Source organism: Grampus griseus (genome assembly GCF_964374135.1).
Source record: "Grampus griseus genome assembly, chromosome: 6".
In the NCBI taxonomy this organism is placed as follows: Eukaryota; Metazoa; Chordata; class Mammalia; order Artiodactyla; family Delphinidae; genus Grampus; species Grampus griseus.
In genome coordinates, this window is record NC_139000.1 from 53,121,580 (window position 1) to 53,143,408 (window position 21,829).

At 39.5% G+C, this 21,829-nt stretch overlaps 1 protein-coding gene across 2 annotated transcripts in view; it reads right to left on the reverse strand.

Annotated features, from left to right (window-relative positions):
- PUM3 (pumilio RNA binding family member 3) overlaps positions 1 to 16,421 on the reverse strand; it is a 40,430-nt gene extending 24,009 nt beyond the window's left edge. Inside the window, exons 1-10 of one of the 2 annotated variants that reach the window (XM_082656748.1) lie at positions 16,389 to 16,401; positions 10,926 to 10,972; positions 9,737 to 9,955; positions 6,997 to 7,132; positions 6,328 to 6,403; positions 4,189 to 4,282; positions 3,861 to 3,927; positions 2,275 to 2,449; positions 1,187 to 1,290; positions 111 to 189 (exon numbers count right to left, since the gene is read on the reverse strand). In XM_082656748.1, coding sequence (XP_082512874.1) covers positions 111 to 189; positions 1,187 to 1,290; positions 2,275 to 2,449; positions 3,861 to 3,927; positions 4,189 to 4,282; positions 6,328 to 6,403; positions 6,997 to 7,132; positions 9,737 to 9,955; positions 10,926 to 10,962 — 987 coding nt within the window. In that variant the 5' untranslated portion in view covers positions 10,963 to 10,972; positions 16,389 to 16,401. Of the gene's footprint in view, positions 1 to 110; positions 190 to 1,186; positions 1,291 to 2,274; positions 2,450 to 3,860; positions 3,928 to 4,188; positions 4,283 to 6,327; positions 6,404 to 6,996; positions 7,133 to 9,736; positions 9,956 to 10,880; positions 10,973 to 16,388 lie in introns of both variants that reach the window. The other variant, XM_082656747.1, reaches the window with a different exon arrangement.
- Between the last annotated feature and the right edge of the window lie 5,408 nt (positions 16,422 to 21,829).

Here is a 21,829-nt window from a genome sequence, read left to right on the forward strand (position 1 = left end):
TAAGGAAACAATTCTTTAAAATTCAAAAGCCAATATACATCAAAGCAGTATTCCACATTTTTTACACAGTTCTACATGTTTCAGTTTAAAACCTAAAACCGAGAACTTACTGATCTCAGCTTTGGGGGTGCATAGGTAAAAAAGTCCAAGAATACTTTATGTACCAGTGAGTGCTTAATCACAGCTTCTCTGAAAACAGAAAAAAAGAAGAAAAAAAAGTCAGAAATGGTACCACAATAATACAGATAGGTAACCTCGGTCGCCCTAAAATAATCAAAACAAGTGAAATGGTTTTAGCAAATGTCATTTGTCATAAAATAAATCATATCTTTAGCAATACTAAGACTAAAAAAAAAAAAACTTTTAGACCTATTAAAATATATATAGGTCTTGGTTGCCATCTACAACCAAGACCAGAGTACAAGTTTCTAGTATCTAATCAGCAAATATGAAATTATCATTCAAAATACACTCGACTTTCTTAAATAAGGACATCTATATTCTTTTACACAACAATGGACATGTGATTAGAAATCCACATGTAGACTATTTTTTAATGGCTATTTTCTTTCTGTCAAGCCTCCTTTATAATGCGTCAGTTTCACAAAATCATTTTAGCAGTTAAATCCTAAATAGATCAAAACAGTATCAGCAATTGCAACAATACCTAATTGATCCAAGCCTCCTAGTGTGACACTTGGTGAATTCAGGTGTACAGTGGAGGCTAACGATCAGGCACCAAAGACTTCAAGTTCACACGGAGTGTCCATGGAGACGGCAAAAACATGTTGTTTTTAACAGCAAAGCACTGTTCTGAGCACTTTGGAAATATTAGCCCTTTTAATCTTCATAAAACTCTATGAAATATATACTATTATTATCGTAATTTTACAGATATGGAAACTGAGGCACAGAGAAGTTAAGTTGCCCAAGGTCACAGGTAGTAACTGAGAGAGGCACCAGGATTCACACCCAGGAAGTCTGGTCCCAGACGTAATGCCCTAACCACTCCACTGTGGTACAAATTCCACGAAGGCCAAATGCATTGGCTTTTAGGTCTCACAATCCAATTTAAATAACAGACTATAACTGGGAAACTATCCACCTTTTCTCTGCAAAGGCTATGTAAAACTTTCCTCCTTCAAATGACATTTTGCTAAGAAAAAAAAAAAACCAGCTTCCTTACTTCTGGGCCATTGGAGTTAGAATCTGTTTCATTTCATCCATGATAAGCTCTAGTTTTTCTGGTTGTACCTCTAATACTTTGTCCAGAGTTGGGTGATCTGCTGACTGCAACAGAAGAAAAATCAAACCCTTCTAAATTTAATCAAGTTTCTTCAACTTCGGAACAAAGAAAATCAATTATTGTCATTTTACATAAACTTAAGTTTTTAGATTTGCCATATTTACATAACAAAAGCCCCGCTGTAGATACACTCACAGGGTAATTTTTGATTATCTAATTCTCATTCTATACACCCACCATCGTACTTCCAGAGCCAAGCTAAATAACCAACCAGCCAGTTCATACTTGCCAAGCACCTAGCATGTGCCTAATCATAAGATCAAGTAGTCAGTTAACAAATTCTTGCCACCAGGTTTTGTAATTAGCTGGATATTCCTATAGTGACTGTGACAAAGGAAACAAAGCACTAAGTTCAACCCAGGGGCTGAAACTGACTAGCAGAAGAAACTCAGGAATCGATCCATCTCCCTTGAGATAAATATGTGTATTTGTATCCTAAAGTCTGAAACTGATCCTTTAACTGTCCTAGTCCCATTACTAGCCTTGTACTAAATCCAAGGTTGGGTCTCTCTACTCTGCTTCCTCTCTGCATATGACCCGGGGAAGGGTAATCCACAAACATGAGGAAACATGGGAGAAGGCAGCAACAGGGAGCTCGATGCCCTTCAACCAGAGCTGGTTAAGGGGTGTTTACAGAGCTTCACTGACTATTAAGAATCTTCTTCCTTGGTCTATCTGACTGTAGAAACAGAAGTACCAAAGCATTACACACAGTACTTGGGAAGGAGTAACAAAAGTAGTTTTAATTTATAGGGGATTTAAAGATTGTGCTCTAGGAGAATGAAATGTAAGTATGATCACTTGCTTATTACACCAGAGACAAAATAATCCAAGAAGATAAAGGCTATGAGGTAGTCTCTTAAAGGAACAACCAAAGTAAAAATACATTCTGAAAACAGGGCATTGGAAGGTAAGGAACAGCACACAGAGAAAGTAAAATCTCTAGGAAAAACGTCTTGAAATGTCACCTTGTAAAGCTGAAATGTGTTCCCATAGAGCTCTTCTGTCAGCATGTTCCTCTGCTCCAAGATGGCTTTATCATTGTAGGCGTACTCCACGATGGCGGACGCTTCCGCATGCCGCAGCATCTTCCTCACGTGACCTTTAAAGCTTCTCATTATCTCTGCAATCTGTGCTTTACTCCTAAACCCAGCGTGACCATGGGAAAAGAGAAGTGACAGAAGGAGAAAGATGGGTGGCAACAAAACATAACACACTTCTTCCGAGACCAGCTCATCATTGTGTGTGGAGGTGGCTAACACAGAGAAACGCTACGAGAAGGAAAATCAAATTGCCTTGTATTTCTACCTTGTATTTCTTTCTTTTCTTTTTCTGTTTTTTTTTCTTTTTTTGGCCGCGCTGCACGGCTTGCAGGATCTTAGTTCCCCAGCCAGGGATGGAACCTGGGCCCTCAGCAATGAAACTGCGGAGTCCTAACCACTGGACCGCCAGGGAATTCCCTCTACCTTGCATTTCTAAGTGACTCGGGGGCCAGCCTGCCTAGGTTTGAAAAGACCTAGGGTCTTACCAGCTGAAAGACCCCGGGCAAGGTATTTCACCACTCTGTGCCTCAGCTTCTCTAGTCATAGAATAGAAAGAATAAGGTTGATGTGAGGATAAATGAGTTAGGATGCACTGAGAACTGTAACCAGCACATAGTAAGTGCTCAATAAATGTCAGTTCCCATTAGTAAATTGTTCAGCTTAAAAGAAGCGGGGTAGAAGGAGAAAAGGAGACGGTAAAAGTCAAACATGCAGGATAATATGAATAAAACATATGCCAGGATTCTCTTTTTTTTTTTTTTTTTTTTTTTGTGGTACGCGGGCCTCCCACTGTTGTGGCCTCTCCCGTTGTGGAGCACAGGCTCCGGACGCGCAGGCTCAGTGGCCATGGCTCACGGGCCCAGCCGCTTCGCGGCATGTGGGACCCTCCCGGACCGGGGCACGAACCCGTGTCCCCTGCATCGGCAGGCGAACTCTCAACCACTGCGCCACCAGGGAAGCCCCAGGATTCTCTTTTAAAACAGGGCTTAATCACAAATATTTCTATTCTATCCTAAAATAATCAAGCGGCCAGTAATTCTAGTCAGGAACACAGTTTTTGAAAATTTGTCAGCTGTACTTTTTGTTGTTGGTTAGCATATTTTGGCCCATTATTATACTTGAGACAGGAAGACAAGTATCAATTCCACCTAGTTTAGGAAATCCTCCCATCTCGACATTTCCTAACCCACTAACCCTGCTTCTGAGCCTACTCACCTGCCCCTCCCATCACTCCATCTTCCAAATAACTGGTGACTAATTTAAAGTTCATTATAACCATTTCTCTTCTTCCAGGGCTTCAAGATATACTCGTAAGAACAATGAAGACAATACCATCATTGTACATTAATTTTAATAACATTAATTTTTTAAGACCATACTCATTGCAAACATCACAAGCATCTGCTTAAGCCTCCTATTATGCAACTTTTAAGCAACATTTATTTGCACACAATAGGTATCCACACCTTTAAAAAACTAATAAAAACTATTTTATAAATAGAACAACTCACCCATACATGAGAAACTTCTTAACAATATTTCTGGAATATTTAGCTTTACTTAATTCAACCAAATCACCTGAAAAACAAAATACATTACATTAATGATAACCTCATTCCAGTCCTCCAGAAACAAGGGAAGAACTAACTGCACAATCTTGGGAACACAAACGAATAACTCCCTATTTGTCCCAGGCAAAAAATACAAATAAACAGCAAAGGTCCTGCAGAGGACACACTGCTATCCCTCAACAGAATTCTTTTCCAGGACAGTGTTGGGTATTTCAAGAGAAAACAAGCGACTTCTTACAAACAATTACGAAATATATATAAGAAATACCTCGTAGTTCTTCAAAAGCCTGTTTCCTCTGCTCTTCATTGCCATACTGAATGTAACACTGGATCACACGAGTTGAATCATGTGCAAACGCAATCTGCAGGAAAACAGGTGGGGCCTTTAGACAAATTCTCTCTGAAAATATATGTTTCTATCATATTATTTATGTTGTATTGCTGCCTCTTTTACAATTCCTTGTGAGGAAAAAAAAGTAGGGTCTTCATAGCTAATCAAACCTAGGTTACTTGGGAGTAGAAATTCTTGTTTAATTGTTCAGAATGGCATTCTTTGGTTTTGCTGGCTACGGTACAGCATCGAGACAGGAATGCATTTAAGTATTCTGCAAGATTCTATCATTATAATTCAAACCAAACCTGTCTAATGATTATACACACTTCATTTTTCATTTCTCTGATAGTTACTTTCCCTAAAAGAGGAATTTTTCAATGCAAAAATTCTATTATTCTATGATTTTTCTAAAAATATAAATGATCTAAGAATGTTTGGCTTTGGCAACCAAAGTATTACTACATAAGTAATTATACCTAATTATTATAATAATCTAGATACACACTGGCAATTACATTATGAGCTAATCACTCCATTTCTCACATTTTCATTATAATCCCTGAACATACATCCAGTTATATTCCTAGAATTTCAAATCTGATTCTCCAACCCAAGCCCCCTCACAACTATTGGATGGATTAGATCCTCACTGAAGGACTTGCTGATCAACTTTCTACAGCAATAACCGCAGATAGTCAGTCATGCACTATTATTTTTTATATGCTACAGTCTACTTTAATAGTGCTTATTACTCGTTGCTGAGTCTGTCTTTAAATTTTTAAATTCTAACAAGTCAGAAGGTGAAGGTATACCTTCATTAAAGTCATGGATTTCCGAAGAATTTCCTTAAGGGAGATTTGCATAGACATTTTTGATAAAACTTTAAAAATAATTTTTAAAAAGAAATAAGGCTGTTTTGTGCATATGTTGATTACCTACTATGTAACCAATATATGTGCTTAAGTATATTTTTCTCATTTAAGCTCAAAGCAACCTTAAAAGTGGGCTGTTGTTATTAGCACTTTATAGCTTAAAGTAAGTTTATGAGAAGTTAAGGAACTTGCTATCTTTCGGACCCTGGGGATGAAACTCAAATTCTCTGAGCCCAGATGTATCAAACGTTTAATAGGGATGATGACTAAGTTAAAGGATACAAAGTATGCACTGGTTAGCATAATTCCTAGCACACAGTAAATAATCAATAGGCTGTTATTGTCTAAAGGCACACGTATGTTAAATAGCAGAGTGGGTATCTGAATACCAGACTAACCCCCAAGTCCATGGGCATGCAGTAATAACCTAAGGGTAATTGGGAAAGGAGCTTGACTGTAAAGTATTTATAAATTGAGTGTAACAGACTACTGCTAGAGACGAGGAGGAGTTCCGACTAAAAAGACCTTGCTGGCTTTAAGAAAGCAGCAGCTGGGAACTCACTATTTTAAGACAGTCCTTCAAACTGCAATATAGCGTCTGGTTAGACCCACGTACGTGGTTCGGCAAAGGCTGCCCCTCAAGGGTCTCCAAACATACTGAGTCTGTTGGCTTACAAGTGAATATCACTAAGTATTTATCCAAATACACAAGAATCAACAGAAGTTTACTATAAAACAGGATTAAACAGCAACAACAAAAATCAATTCAGAAGTCCCAAATCTATTATAAAGATCTTTGCATGATGCTTGTAAACGCAGGAAGAAAGTAATCATGTGTTTGCATCACACATACAAAAGAGCCAGCAGTTTAGAACATATAAAAGTGTAGAGTTCACAGCAAGACATTCTAACGAACACTGTTGAACTAATAAATTTCTCGAGATAACTTTAAGAGAACACTGATTTATTTTAAGTAAATTATTTTAAAATGAACAGCCAAATACTTGATAGCCTTTTTATAATTTCCCGGCAGTAAGGTCTCTCACTATTAAATTTTTTAATCAGTATTATAAAAGGTATTTGAAATTTGAGGCCAAATACATTAAAAACAGAAACAACTTCACCTGCCACAATGGTCAACTACCCTTTACTGCAAGTCAATTTCAATTGTTAAAATTGCAACTGAGTATGCCCTACTTACAGTTTTAATTTTCCCTTGAATCAACTTCTGCAAATCATTCATCAACTTCACTCTTTTTTCTTTGTCACAATCTTTTCTATAAAAGAGGCAGGAAACATAGCCTAAGTAAAGACATTATTTTAAACACACAAAAATAAAAACCAAACCAGTGTATGTTCACCCAGTTCAGTATGATTTTCTCTTCGGAGAGAGCAAACTGGACATTAAAATTACTATTCCAGAGCAGCCAGAGAAAAGTAATTTTCTCAAAGGCAGAAACTCATCTCACAAGGTATAATTTTACGCATCAATCTAAATCTTAACAGCCAGAACTTCAAAAGTAAAGAAAATAATAAAACAAGTCCAAGACACCAAGTACTCAAGTATTTTAAAACCTAGCCGAAAAGAATTGTCCTTCATTTTCTCAGAAATTTCTCAGGAAGGATGTCAAATCCATTTTAACTCTCATTCATTTTCATAAGCAGATCTGACACCATCCGAATGATTCCACACATTTCTGCAACAGGCAGACATCCAAACACTGATGCCTCTACTGGAGTATTATGAGTACTCCCTAAACAACCCAAGCGCTATGTCATTTATCTTAGGACATTTCACTATTTACTAGGTACACTGTTACTCCTCCATCATCTCAAAGGGCCTAATAAAGATGCCATTAAGTAGCATTACCTTCTTAAGATCTCCCAGATCTGCTTTGCCCGAACAACAATGTCGTAGTTGGTTTTATCACTGAGTTGCCTGCTCTGCTTCAGTTCTTTTTTCTTTTTTTTGAACTCATCCCATTTGGGTTTCTTGACTGCTGTGTCTAGTCATTACAGAAATTATTTTCAATTACATTTAACATTCTCAGTGCCATACACAAGGACAAATTAGGCACCTATGGCAATCACTAATCAAGATCAATACTCACTGAGGAAACTAGAAGGAGGAAAACATCATTCCCTACCAACTTATACTTTATTTCATTTTCTGAGCAGTTTACACATTTTAAATTTGGTTGACACCAACTGTTCATTTATTCAACAGCTATTTATTTAATCTTAACAGGATACCTATTAAGAAAACAAAAGGAAACTAAACAGATTATAAAAGCAATTTAAAAAGTTTAAGCATCTTTCTCAATTGTAAAATAAAATTTTACTATAGAACATTAAGATCATTGGACTTTAGGTATAATCAGTTCTCAATGAAAACAAAAATTAGTCCAAACTAACATAGGAAAAACCATATTCAAAAATTCACTCTTCTGAGTGCTGTTATGTATTAAGTGATTTAATTCTTACAACAACCCTACGAGGTAGGTACTATTATTATCCCCTTCATGTCAGGGAAACAAAGGCACCGAGCAGGTAAGTTCCTTGTCCAAGGTCACGTTAACTCCTAAGTGGCAGAGTCAGGATTCAAACCCAGACGTGGCTCTAAAACTTTATTCTCTGCTGTCTCTTACTCATGACAATGCACAATCAAAATTCCTCAGTTCTCTACAATTAGGGTCATGCTATAAAAGTCGAGTATCTTTCTATTGGTTATTGTTGGTCTTCACAATCTAAATAACTTATTAATTGAATGAAAAAACCCAAAGAGGCCAAACAAAAAAAAACTTAATAAAATGGGTATTATTTACATGAGTACCCTGCAAAGAACCCTTAGGAGAATAAGTTATTTCTAGATATCTCCCCTTCTCTGATTAGAAGTACACTCAAAAACCAAAATTCTCCTATAATCTCAAAACCTAGGGATTAACTGTTTCCTTCTTGTCTTTTCCCCTACACGTTTTATATGAATTTCCTTATGTCTTTACTTAAACATTATTATACTGTAAGTATTCTTCCATGAAACTAAATATTCCTCAAGAAGATAATTTTTAATGGCGTTCAATATACTACAGTGTATTTAGTTACTCCCCTTTCTGCTCACTTGCTTATTCCCAGCCTGGTAACAGAGGATTACAGGCAACAGAAGGCATATTTACCATTAATATTAGGGCATCATGTACTATGCAGCAGAGGATAATAACCAATCCAGAGTTCATTTAATTCTACAAATATTTGGGCACCCTTGACATATGCCATGCTGGGTTGCAGCAGATACAACCAATTCTGGGGATGTCTAGTATCCAATCCCCCTCAGTTGCTGGTATAAAACTGAGAAAATAAAATCAAAGTTCCATTTTGAGATGCTGGGAACTTATCTCCTATAGCAAAAGGAACCAGGGCTCCACTATAATAAGACGAGGATGTGTGTGCACTTAAAATGCAGGTGTCAAGAATTCCAGTGTGGAAAGGAAGATTTAGGACCTAATAGAGAAGCTAGGAAAGAGTAGGTAGGAAAGAGAAGCTGGAAGAGAAGGGGAAAAGAGTAAAAATGGAAGCTAGAGCATGAAAGAATTCTCCAGGCCTAATGAGAAATAATGAAAATCTCCCTCCTTTCCTCTCTCCCTACACCCCTGTCTTGGAGCAGCCCTAGGCAGAGGAGAGAACAGGGATCAGGTCTAAAGAACTGGAGTAAAAAGGCCCCATGGAGTGGTCTCAGTTGGCAGCAAAGGAGCAGTGTCAGGCTATGCCACGCTGGAGAAAAAGAGTATGAAAGACACCAGAGAAGTTCTCATGATGCTGCAGAGAAGGCATATGCATGACAGCACGCGTAACCTGGAAGCTGCTCGTTTGAGACCAGTGCAGGAGAGATGATGCACAGCAAGGGCAGGCTGTACAACAGACAGCAAAGCTCTGGGTTAGAGACAACCACTTAAACATCATGACGAAGAGATTAGTAGTTTGTTTCAACAAAGAGGAGCCCTGCCAACACTTCTAATCAGTTAGCAACCTAGCCTGTTCAACCAATTCAAGTCAAATCTGTCACATGTATACTATACCTTCTCTGGAACTGTTTACCGGGTCTGAGCCATCTGATGGGTTGATGATATTAGAGTGGCCTGAGCCCTGTGAGGGCAGGGTCTATATGTTTCTTGTTCACCAGGGCATCCTTAGCCAAGGTGGATGTTTAGCTGGGACACACTGGTTATTTAAGTATTAAATTTAAGTATTAAGTATTTGTTTGTTGAATGAATGAGTTCATTAATTTTAGCCTACAGAAAGGAATGTTTTATTGAGGTTCCAATGCATAAAGCCAATACAATTTAGCCTAATTCCACAGCTAGGGGAATTCAGCAAGGGCCTAGGAAGTAAGGAATTCTAGGTACCAGAGGACAATTTTGACCAGGGAAGATGCTTTCTGTTTTTTATTTAATCCCATCTACCTTCCCCCGCCCCCACCCCAAGTGTTGCCTGTCAAGGAACAAGAACAGAAGGTCTCTACCAGACTTCTAGAGTCCCTGTGCACGGTGGTTCAGGCAATAGCTCAGGCAAGGCAACGCTTCTGCAAAAACTCTGCTAAAGGAATCAGTGCTTACCATCATTTTTACTGTCTGGCTGGAATTTTCTCTTCCTGTTGAATTTATCTGCCTGCTGGAATTTGTTCTTTGGTATTTTATCCCCTTGCTGCTTATTCTTGAACTGCTTCACACCTTTTTTCCCAGGTTTTGTGGCCGTTTTCTCAAAGTTCTTAGTTGTGATTTTAGGTCCACCTTCCTTAACAACTTTTTTTGGGAATGTCTTTGAAGAACCAGAATCTAGTAACAATAATAAATAATTGTTAGTTCAATGATCCCGGGCCTAGATCTTTTATCCACTGGATTGTATTTGTTACAGAAAATTACACACTCTTTAGTGAAACATACTTTGTTTTATTCTCAAAAACGGAGCACAGTAGGACTTAAAAAATCAAAACAAAATTTAAAAACTTACTCTGATTATAAAATTATAATACAGGTTCATTATAGAAAACCTACGAAGTAGAGAAATACATAATAAAAACTACCCATAATTCGAGAGATAACCACTACTGTCAGTTAGGTGTACTTCTGTTTTAAGCACGTATCACAAGATGAGATATTATTTTTATGTTTGTGTGTGTCTGTGTGTGTGTATTTAGGGCATCAATAACATAATAGGAATCTAAGAATAAAATGAACATTTAAAATTTAGAAAGTATATCATATATAAACAAATTTAAAATGTTTATTTTTCAGAATTTCTACTTGCAAGAAAAAAAAAGATTGCTTAGGAAACTAGTCATTGACACAATTCCTGACTTTTCTATTTTGCAATACTGACACCTGATGGAACAATAAAGACATCACAATGAGAAATCCTGAAGATCTGGCTCACCAGTACACGTATTAATCAGCCACAATTTATCAAACGTTAAAATAAAATGTTGTGAATTAGCGTGACTGAAGTGAGGGAACAGCATCACTAGCCGACATATCTTTCAAAAGTACAGCATTCACCAATTATCCTGGCAATTTCTTAAAGGTCTAAGTTTCGCAGGGAACATGCAAACTCATATATAGTAACACCTACTTTTTCCTACTACTTTAATCCTAACTCTAACCCGTGAATAGATTGGAATCTGCTACATGCCCCCTCATACCACCAACTGCTCCCTCCAAGGGCCAAAAAAACCACATGGGAAGCATGTTTTGAGTATCTTACCACTGTTTTTATGAAATCTGTTTTTTTCTTGTGATGGCTTTGTACCTTTTCCTGTGATTTTTTTTTTCCCTTTGACTTCCATTATAGCAACTCTGGAAAACAAAAAAAAAATCCAAAAAAGGATCACTGAATTGCTCTCATCCAATGAAAGTCATTAGTGGTCACTGCCACATTTACTCCTTGAGGTCACAGATGCAGGACAAATTAGCTGCATCCAGCACAGGCACCCATGAGTCCAGGAACTACACAATCATGACTTCTAAGATTGTAAGAGCGAAAATAAATACGATACCAATACAAAAACTAAGAACACACACACACCTTGGCTAGTGTGTGATGTTTTGGAGGCAACATTTCAGCAACAGTAATGGCTAAAAATAAATCATTATTTACACTAAGCATGATAAAACTGTCAGTGTTTGTATTACTCACAACCTGGGAAGACTTTGTGATGAGAAAATGACAATATTACCACTTGATTTTTTGGTCTCTATCCTAAAAAGCGAGGAACAAACATTGCACTTATCATATATTCGAATTTAATGAAAGAAGATTATCTAAAAGTTCCTTATGTAACCCAAGGTAGCTGAAACAAAAACTAACTTCGAACGTTTAATCTGTTATTCTTTTAGAGGCAATCAAGTAATTTTCAAAGACCTCCGAAATAAGATTATTGAAATATTTAATATTTCATTTTAAAGAAATCTGCCTAACAGGCTGCTTCTGGATAGAGACCCCACCGTGCACATGGCAAACAGATAACCCCTCAGCTGCCCAAGGCTCCTGAAAGCAGCCGAATGTATCAAGAGCAAAAGTTATTATGTTTTATTTGTCTATTTCTGTACCTTCCAAAGTTGCATATTGAACTCATTTCAAAATTTCTAAAGTTGACCCTCTCGAGCAGATGCTAGGGATCCCTAGACAATTCCAGATATTTCTAAACAAGAATTTTCCATTGAAGAACAACAAATTTCTCAAGATATTAATAGATATAAGAGAAACAAGGGGTTCTGGGGTGAAATGTATTTGGGAAACTCTTAAATGAAAATAATGAAGGAGGCATCTTTAAGGAAAGGCAGATTCTTTTGCTAATTTAAGCCATTAATCACCAAGCACAAGCTAAAGTATGCAGGATTTCCCAACCGTGGTTGAACCACTTTTTCCTGGAATATCTCAAGGGACCAGTAGGGTCTCAAGGAGCACTCTGGAAAATGAATGGCCTCTGAATTACTCCGTTTCCTTAGATCATTAATGACTGTAGGGTCACTGTCACTTGGCTATAGCCTTCATAACCACATCTGCATCCCTTAGCTCTTCTGTGCATGAACTTTTTATTTTAAGTTTAGTTTTAAAGAAGAGTTGGGAAAGACACAGAGGAAGGTCCAGTATGCCCCTCAGCCTCCCTTAATGTTAACATCTTACCACGATGCATTTACCCAAACTAAGAAATAACATTAATATGATGCTATTAAATTTGGATTTCGCCAGTTTTTCCACTGACGTTGTTTTTCAATTCCAGGATACCTTGCATTTAATCATCAAGTCTTCTTAGTTTCCACCAATCTGTGACAGCTTCTCCATCTCTACTTGTTTCTCATGACCAAGACACTTTTGGAGAGTACTGGTCAGGCACTGTGTAGCATATCCTACATTTGGGGTCTGTCTGACATTTTCCTATGATTCTACTGGCCTTATGGATTTGAGGGAAGAATACCATAGAGATGAAGTGCCCTTCTCATCCCATCACATTAGGAGGAGCATGATATCGACATGACTAGTGATATTAACCTTGATCACTGGTTAACATAGTGTTTGCAAGGTGTCTCTGCTGTAAAGTTACTGTAGTGTTTGCAAGGTGTCTCTGCTGTAAAGTTACTATGTCTCCCTTTCTTTTTTTTTTTTTTTGCGGTACGCGGGCCTCTCACTGCTGTGGCCTCTCCCCTTGCGGAGCACAGGCTCCGGACGCGCAGGCCCAGCGGCCACGGCTCACGGGCCCAGCCGCTCCGCGGCACGTGGGATCCTCCCAGACCAGGGCACGAACCCGCGCCCCCTGCATCGGCAGGCGGACTCTCAACCACTGTGCCACCAGGGAAGCCCTATGTCTCCCTTTCCATACTCTGTTAGAAGCAAGTCACTAAAATTCAGCCCAAACTTAGGGAGAGGAGAATTAAGCTCCACTTTCTAGAGTGGGGAGTATTAAAGAATTTGAATCAATGCATTAAAATCCCCAAAGCAATTAATAAATATTTTGGATATGTTTTGAGATCATGCAAATATCCTGTATCCCTCACTGATTTTAGCACTCTCCAGTGGATCTTGCCTGCAGCAATTTCCGTGGTGTTTACATGATGATATTCTATTTCCCTTACTTTTACCTTCATTATTTTGTATTCTTCTGTAGGGAACATTCATTCCTTCTCCTCATTCATTTAATCATTTATTTACATTAGTATGGCCTCATAGTATTTTATTATTTGCGATATGGACTAACAGTATCTTTGTATTTTGTTGCTAAACAAAATGTATTTTGTTGCTTATAGTATTTTATTATTTGCATATGGGCTAATAGTATCTTTGTATTTTGTTGCTAAACAAAATGTATTTTGTTGCTTAGTATTTTGTTGCTAAAATTGTTCCAGCTTTGAAATCTCTAAGGTTGCTTCTGTGTCCTTTTCATATGGTCCATCCTTTTTTATTTTTTTTTTCCTTAGCATGTCCTTAATTCCTGGCATTTGTTCCAAGTTTACCTTTTATTTTCCTTGCACAAGCCCTAAAACCAGTCATTTCTCCAAGGAACCCTAGAGAAACCCTCTTATTGAGATCTGAGTGCTAGGTGTGCTTGTCACTGGGGTGTCACTGCTTCTAGGTCTTTTCACCAGACAGGGCTAGGTAATGTATGTATGTATATTAGCCTATGTGTATACACAAACCTGTATTTCTGTACCTATTAAGTAAGTTCATACTAATGTCTCCAACTCTAATCACGTGCCACAGGGTTAGAGTTGGTAAAAACAAATGTACCAACTATAATGTGGTGTTTATTTACAGTTCTTTTTGTCTTTTCCCTCACAGTATCCATTCAAAACACTGCTTTCCAAAGTTACTTAGGTCAGCTCTTTTCCCTCCACTCCTTCAGTGAAGTCTTTTTATACATCTGTACTAGTTAGATGCATTTTGTTCCAGTCTGCAATCCATTTCCTGACATGTCAGTTGACTTTCTTTTCATCTGCCTATAGTCAAGTTCATTCTTTTTGGTGTACAGTGCTGATTTTGACAAACCCACAGTCATGTATCCTCCACCACAGCACCTTACAGAACTGTCCCACACTCCTAAAAGTCCCCTGTGGAGCCCCTTTGCAATCATCCTCTCCTGGCTCTCTTGGCAATGATTGATCTTTTTTCTACCCTCTAGCTTTGTGCCTTTTCAAAAATGTCCTATAAATGGAATTAGACAATATACAGCCTTTGGGGTCTTGCTTCTCTCACTTAGCAAAATGCATTTGCTTGGGGACCCTGTACCATCACATACAACCATCACACTCCAGTGTCTTGGAATTGTCTCCTCTTTTTCCCTTCCCTCTACTACCCCATTCAGACTCTATCTCTTGCTCATATTGTTTTCTGCCGTTAGACCCAGTCTGCTATGATCCACCGCCTGCTGCCCAATTAGTCTTCCACTATCACAGCCATTTCATGTCATTTTCCTGCTCTAACACCTTCAAAAGCTTCCCATTGCTTATAGGAAAAATTTCAAGCTCACTCTGGCATTCACGTCCATTCAAAACTTAGTCCTAACTTACCCACATCACAATACCACACTGAAGCCAACCTTACTCCCTCACTGTTCTTTTTCAGGAGCCAAACTTTAAAGCCATTCTCTATCAATATAAATCCTACCCATCCTTCAAATCCAGCCTAAATGACAATTTCTTATCATTCCTCCTCCAGATGCCTTCTTTCTCAAATGATTCTCCTTATTCCTATGGCACATTTTGATGACCTTCTTATAACAACGCTTTGGACTTGAAATGTATTGCATACCTACATACTATGTGCTACAGAACTAATGGGTTTTAAAAATATATACACAAAAAAATCAAAGTGTGGTGTGATAGAGACAGGCAAGCAGAAAATTAAAACATGGCATAGTTAAGCATTATAACTGAAGTATATAAAAAGTGTTCAGAGAGCCACAGAGCTGAAAGAGCCCAATTCCGCCTCGTGAAGGAAAAGAGCAGAGATTTCCCAGACATAGAGGGACAGGTGACTGATCATGACTGATCTTGACTCCTCTCAGCAGGCTCAGCATTGCACTTTGAAAGTAATGACCATTCAATACCCAACTTCTAAATGCTGGCATTCCTCAAGTCTTCCCCTCTCTCTTCTCCCTAGGTGATCTCGTGCAATCCCATGGCTTTTTATGCTGGACTCCCAAATTATCTCTCCATTAGGAACATCTCCTTGGGCTCCAGGCTTCTGTATCTAACTGCCTACCTGAAACTTCCATTTAGGTGTCTAACAAACACCTTACACTTAATAGAACCGAAATAAAATTCTTTAACTATATGACCACTGCAAACCACCCCCGAACAATAACATCCTCATCTAATTTTCCCCACCCTATTCTTCCCCATTTCAGCAATGGCACAGCATCCACTCCACTGCTCAAGAAACCTAAGATTTACCTGTGAGAGTTTACTGTTCCTTGTCTGCTACATTCAATTTTTCAATAATTCTTCTCGAATCTTTAAAAACACCTCTAACCCTTCAACTTCAATCTCCAGTACCACCACCCTAATTCAAACCATCATCAATAATTCAACTATATAATCAATAATAATTCAAATTATTATCCATTTTCCAAAAAGAACCAGGGCCTACTGTGTTTCTCCCTTGCTTATAAGCCTTCACTGTGTACTAATAATGCGAATATTTTTCCATTGTAGAGAAAAATCGAAACTCCCAGCATGGCCTTCAAAGCCCCACAGAACCTCCTCTCACCCTACTCCTTTATCTTATATGGCTGAACTTCTAGCTCACGAACATCGGTCCCCCTTCCACCTCAGGGACTTAGCCCAAGTTACGGCCTCTGGGGAAAGTAGTTTTCCCTGGGCTTTCAGATTTCGGGGTTGCCTCTCGCCACGCTCTAGGTCTCGGCTTCAGGATCACGTCAGACTCCCCTATCTTGTATCTCGGCACCCAGATCATTTCCTTCCCAGCGCTTACAACCTGCAACTGTACATTCAGGTTGCAAACTGGGCATCTAGCACTGACCGGGCGCAGAGCGGATGTCAAACATACGACAAAAAGGCTGACAGCGTGATAGGGAGAGGAGTTGTAAACCGCCCTTGTCGCCAGGCTCCCGTCAACCCCCAAACTCCCAGAACAGAAAAGGGCACAGAAGGTCGCCCAGCGGGTGACATGTGTGAACACCTCTACCCGATAGACCCTCCGACTTCAGCGCCGAGCAAGCCGCAATTCCCTCCCGGGAGCGGCCTCCACACTCACCGCACACGTGTGACCCAGCTCCGCCACCACGGCTTCCGCTTCCTCGCTTTGCCCCGCCCCCTAGTCGCCTTTTCCTTTCTTCCTCGGCCGAGTTCGGTTAAGGGGTGGGGATTAGCCGGAAAAACGGAAATTCGGCATTTCTATTGGTCCACTTCTATTCTCCCTTCGTCCAGAAGCGCGAGGGCTGCGTCACAGGCGGGGTTTGGCCCTTGAAAGGATCCGTGGGGCGAGGACGTGATAGCGGCTCCTGAAAGTGACGTCATTAACCCTGTCGCTTCCCGGCCGGGGGAGCCGGCGGTGTCCCACGAGGGTTGACCAGTTGTGGAAGCGGAAGCTTGGTTGGCTCGGCTAATTTGTAGCTGGAACTGAGGCTAAACTAGTTAACGCTTTGAGAGTGCGTTCATTTGCATCCTCCCTGGCAGTCCAGCGGGGGACGTTAAAGGGAAATCTCGGGAGTCGGCTAGAATTGCGATCTCGGTTTTTTTCCGCTTCTTAGCTGTATGCCTTTGGGCAAATGACTGAATTTCTCTGAGCCTTGGTTATCTGATTAATAAAATAGAGATGGCTAAGTCACACAGGGAAAGCGCCTAGCACACTGAATGATCAGGACAAGCGCTCAATAAACGTTTGCCGTTTTAAACGTCTGCGCGTTCCTCCAGACAGCAGTTACCCCACTTAACATTTCAGGAAATGAAACTAGGATGTTGTCCCCATTTTACAGATGAAGAAACACCACAAACCTGGTCTGGTCAAACAACAGAATTTATTCTCTAACAGTTCTGGAGGTTGGAAGTCAGAAATCATGCTGGTAGCGAGGTTGTGCACTCTCTGAAGGATCTAGGGGGAGCATTCTTTGCCCCTTTCAGCTTCTGGTGGTTCCAGGCGTTACTTGGCTTGGGCTGCGTGACTTCAACCTCTGCCTCTGTCTTCAGACGGCTTTCTCTTCTATGTCTTCTCCTCTTCTACGTTTTATAAAGACTTGTCATTGGATTTAGGGCCCATCAGGGTAATCAAGGATGATCTCATTTGGAGGTCCTTACTTAATTACATCTGCAAAGATCCTTTTCCCGAATAAGGTCACTTTCATAGCTTCTGCAGGTTGGTACACTGACATATCTTTTGGAGGGCCACTCGGAAAGTTGAGGAATGGGACTTGATCTCAGGGGTGTCAAGCATCAGATTTTACTGTCTTCTAAATCACATTGCTTCCCGCCTCTTAAGGCACTGGCTTGAGACTGATGATTCACTAGACTAGGCTTCTTGAGGGCGGGGGCCATCATTACTTCCCAGACACCTATCCCACTCTTCAGCACACAGACCGTTGATAAGTACTTATTGTCTGCCTTAAGTATTATGTTTGGATAAGCTCATTTAAGTCTCATAAGAACAGTTAAGTACATCTTTCCTCATGTTATGGACAAAGGGGAAACATTCAGTATTTCTGATCCAGTGAGTCTGACTCCAAACTCAATGTGACTGACTCTGGATGGCTTTCTCTAATTCATTAGTTCTCCAGTGAAAGCTCAAAAGGAGAGAATACAGAACAGGAATGGCAGGAGGTCCATCAACAGCACCTATTAGGCAAATAGTATGGTATGTGCTAGCTAATAATAATAATAACAAAATCTTAACATATACACCCTACCTGGAAGAGATTCATTTGTATTTTCAACACCACAGTCTGCAGCACCCCATATCCTCTAAGACACATCCATGTAGCTGTCTTAAACATATACATCAAACTCTAATATTCTTCTGCCTTCTCACCAGGGAGGAAAAAAAGTTGTCACATACCTAAGTCCTAGATTATTATTTATGGTGTTATTTATCAAATCTGTGCTGTCAAAAAGTTGACAGGAAAGATTGACTTGAGTGTTTTATTTGTTTGGAGTGAGTTGGAAGTATCTTGCGGTTTCGCAGACCACCACCACCACCAACAAAATTTTCTATAATTTTACAGTTGACCAAGTTAAGCCCGTTAATTCTTCAAATATTTAATGACCTAAATGTTGAACGTTATATGTATTCCTAGAAGCATCAAATGCTCTTCCTAAATGATATGGCATGCAATTTAATCAGGACAGCTAGACCTGTACACATGCAAGAGGTTTATAGCAACATAATTAAGAGCACTGGCATTGGAATCAAAAGAACCTGGCTTAACATCCAAGGAATATATGACCTCTGCTGGGCTATGCTGAGGACAAGATAACTAATTTGTATGGGCCTCAGTTTCTTCATATGTAAAATGGGAATAACAGCACTTATCTTTTGGGGTTGCTGTGTGACTCAAAAGCTGATCAAGTTATCAGCTAATAGTAAATGTTTAGTGATTTGTAGCTTAGAGGGGGAGAGAGAGAGGGCGAGCACATGCCAAGGTGTATCCATTCGAAATTATTTTGGTTGCGAGTAATGGAAAGTTCAGCTAATAGTGGCTTAATCAATAATTTCTTCCCCCAACAAAAATTCTGAAGGCAATTGGTTGCTGTAGTTCAGTGGCTCAACAGTGTCATCACAGACCCAAGCTGATTTCATTTTTTCCTTTTTCGTTTGTACCTTTGGACCACCTTCACCCATTTCCCCTATGCTTGATCCCCACCCCCCGACAACCACCAATCTGTTCTCTGTTTTTATGAATTCGGGTTTTTTGAGATTCCACATATAAGTGAGATCACACAGTATTTGTTTTTCTGTCTTGATTTATTTCACTATTGTCTTCTGACTGCAAGATGTACTTCTCAGTTTCCGGATTTATATCAGAGTTCAGGGCTAGGAGAATGGAGAAAAGATGAAATCCACTTTCCCCCCCCCAGTAGGGCGCTATCCTTTTATCTCAGAGGGAAAAGACCTGGCAGGGTTCCCCTTCTATTTAAGCACCTAGAACTCAGTCACATGGCCACCCCAAGGACTGGAAGACCATCAGACATAATGTTAACCAGCCATTTGGAGTTCATTCTTTTTCCAGTGCTCTAGTAAAATTAAAGGTAACTTGGCAAATACGCTTTCATCCAACAGTAGAGATTTAATTTGTAATTTAAACTGGTTTAAAACTTAAAATAACTGTAGTAAGCTTAAACTTAAAACAACTGTAGTATCCAAGGTAGTGGATCTCAATCTTGGCCACACATCACCTGTGGATTAAAAAGCAGCAACAACAACCGCAGTAATTCTGATTTAATTAGTCTGAAGTGGGACCTGGGCATTGAGAATTTGGAAAGTTCCCCCAGAACATGCTAAGGTGCAGCTAAAATTAAGAGTTGCTTATTTAGGGAATGGAGTTCAAGTTGGTGATTTGATTTGATTTGACTTTCCAGTTAACTGAGGATTAAACCCTGTTTAATCCTTTTGCAGTCACTAGAATTACAGAATTAAATGTATAGTGCACTTGTTTCTGTAAGTAGAATGTCTTGGACATAACTGTATCTCTCTTGTTGCTTGAGGTCTCCTGCAGTGATTTAACATCATTAGATATTGAAAATGGTTTAAATTTGAACTATACACTTCCAAATGTATTCTGGAAAATATTCACTCTTTTTTTCAATTCATCATGATTCTGTACAATTTTTCTCTTTTTCACAAAATAAAGTGTTAGGTGTCAGCTCCCACACATCTCCCCTCCCTCCAAATCCGTTCTTTAGAGTCCTAACTAATAGATTTTTAACTAATTGGTATAGTTTCTCTGTTTCCCAAACGCATAAGCAGGGATAAAGGGCATGTTATTGATATAAAGCATAAGTGAGATTTTGGCAAAGATTGGGTTTTATTTTCAGGACCTATTAGAGTCATAAATCCATGGAAACGGAGCAGTTGCCAACACATTTTCATTTAGTAAAAAAGAACTGCTTCTGACTAGAGTGGATTATGTTTTTCAATACCATACATTTGCTAAAAAGTGCACAAATATAGTCTAAACATTAATTGTGCATTTAGAATGTTCTAGTTACTGTCTAGTAAACATAAAATTGACCTTGTCCTAATTTTACTTTCTTTGGTGACACCCACAGGAGCCACAGAAAGAAAAATCAGACCATCAGAATGAAAGTGTATCTGACTATAGGTTAAAATACCACCTTTAATGAAAGATCATGTCAAAGATTAGTTAATATCACTTAAAGCCCACGAGTTATCACTTATACATGGAGCATTAACAATGCACTATGGTAAAACAAAACTCCTCAAGCAAAATGTACCAGCCCCAGGTTTTAGCGAGGATGAGAACAATGAACATGTTTTTGGTCTAAGTTTTTGTTAAATTTTTGTTTTCGGGCTTTATGAGAAGCATTTCCTTTGGAAACTAGTGACTGGTTTGAGTTTGTGATTTCCTTGATCTCTGAGCAATAAAGACTTGATAACCAAGCTTATTAATAAATTACTAATTTTCTAACTATTTCTGCCATTTTACTTTTAAAAACTATAGACAGGTTAACTCAGGGCTTACAATGATGTCTAGCTCTAGGTACCTACCCAACTTTCCTCTTACTTTTAAGACGGAGAAAAGATTAGCCAATTAACCGAAGCCCATCATGTCAGTTTGAATTCTCCACGAAACAGACGCCAAGATAGGATTAGAAGGCCAAGACATTTACTGGGGGGAAAGCCTGTGAAAGACAAGGATGGAGGGGACAGGAGTAAGAGGGAAGCCTCAGACCATGATACTGATCTAATACTGATCTGACACCTGTGAAGGGAGGGACAAAGGGAGAAGGATGTGGTGAAAAAGAGATCTTTTAATTGAGGGTTCTGAGACACTGGTAAGCATACCTTTGTAAGGCAAGGACTACTACAGAGGTCCACTTACAGATATACTGGGGGCTAAGGAGTACTGAGAGGCACCTAAGTGGATCACCTGGGCTCTACAGTGATCCCACACGTCCCCGCCTCCTCCTACTGACGAGAGTTCATCTCTCCTGCCAACGTGGTGACTCCTCACTGTTGGTCCTGGACACAGTGAGTCCAAAATGTCCAGGTAGCATCCACAGTTCAGTGGAACACCTGCTCTGTCCTCTGCCGAGAATATGGCCCCTCTGAGACAAAGACCTCGAACTCTGCAGAGCCCAGAGCTGTAAGAACAGGAAACACAGATGGCCCCAGAGGGCCATTTAGAATGATGGCAAGTGAGGCCATTCCTGCTTCTGCTCCTTAGGTCTCAGGCCTATGTAGTCTTCTTATAGCACTATACAGAGATCTCTGATTCAGATTTATTCTGCATTCGGAAGATAGCATCCCATTTTTGCAGATTCTGGACTCTAAGCTGGTGCTTCAACAGCACCTTTAAGAAGCCAACGCAAAGCTCTGTCAGGTCGGCTGCCTCTGGATGGTGCAGTATGCGATATGTCCTGTGGATCACATGACCTCCCTTGCTGTGAAGTGTGTTCCCTACTCGATGCCGTGTTGTGTCGTTTTCCATGAGCATGGATCAGGCACTTCTTAGCTCCTGGAGA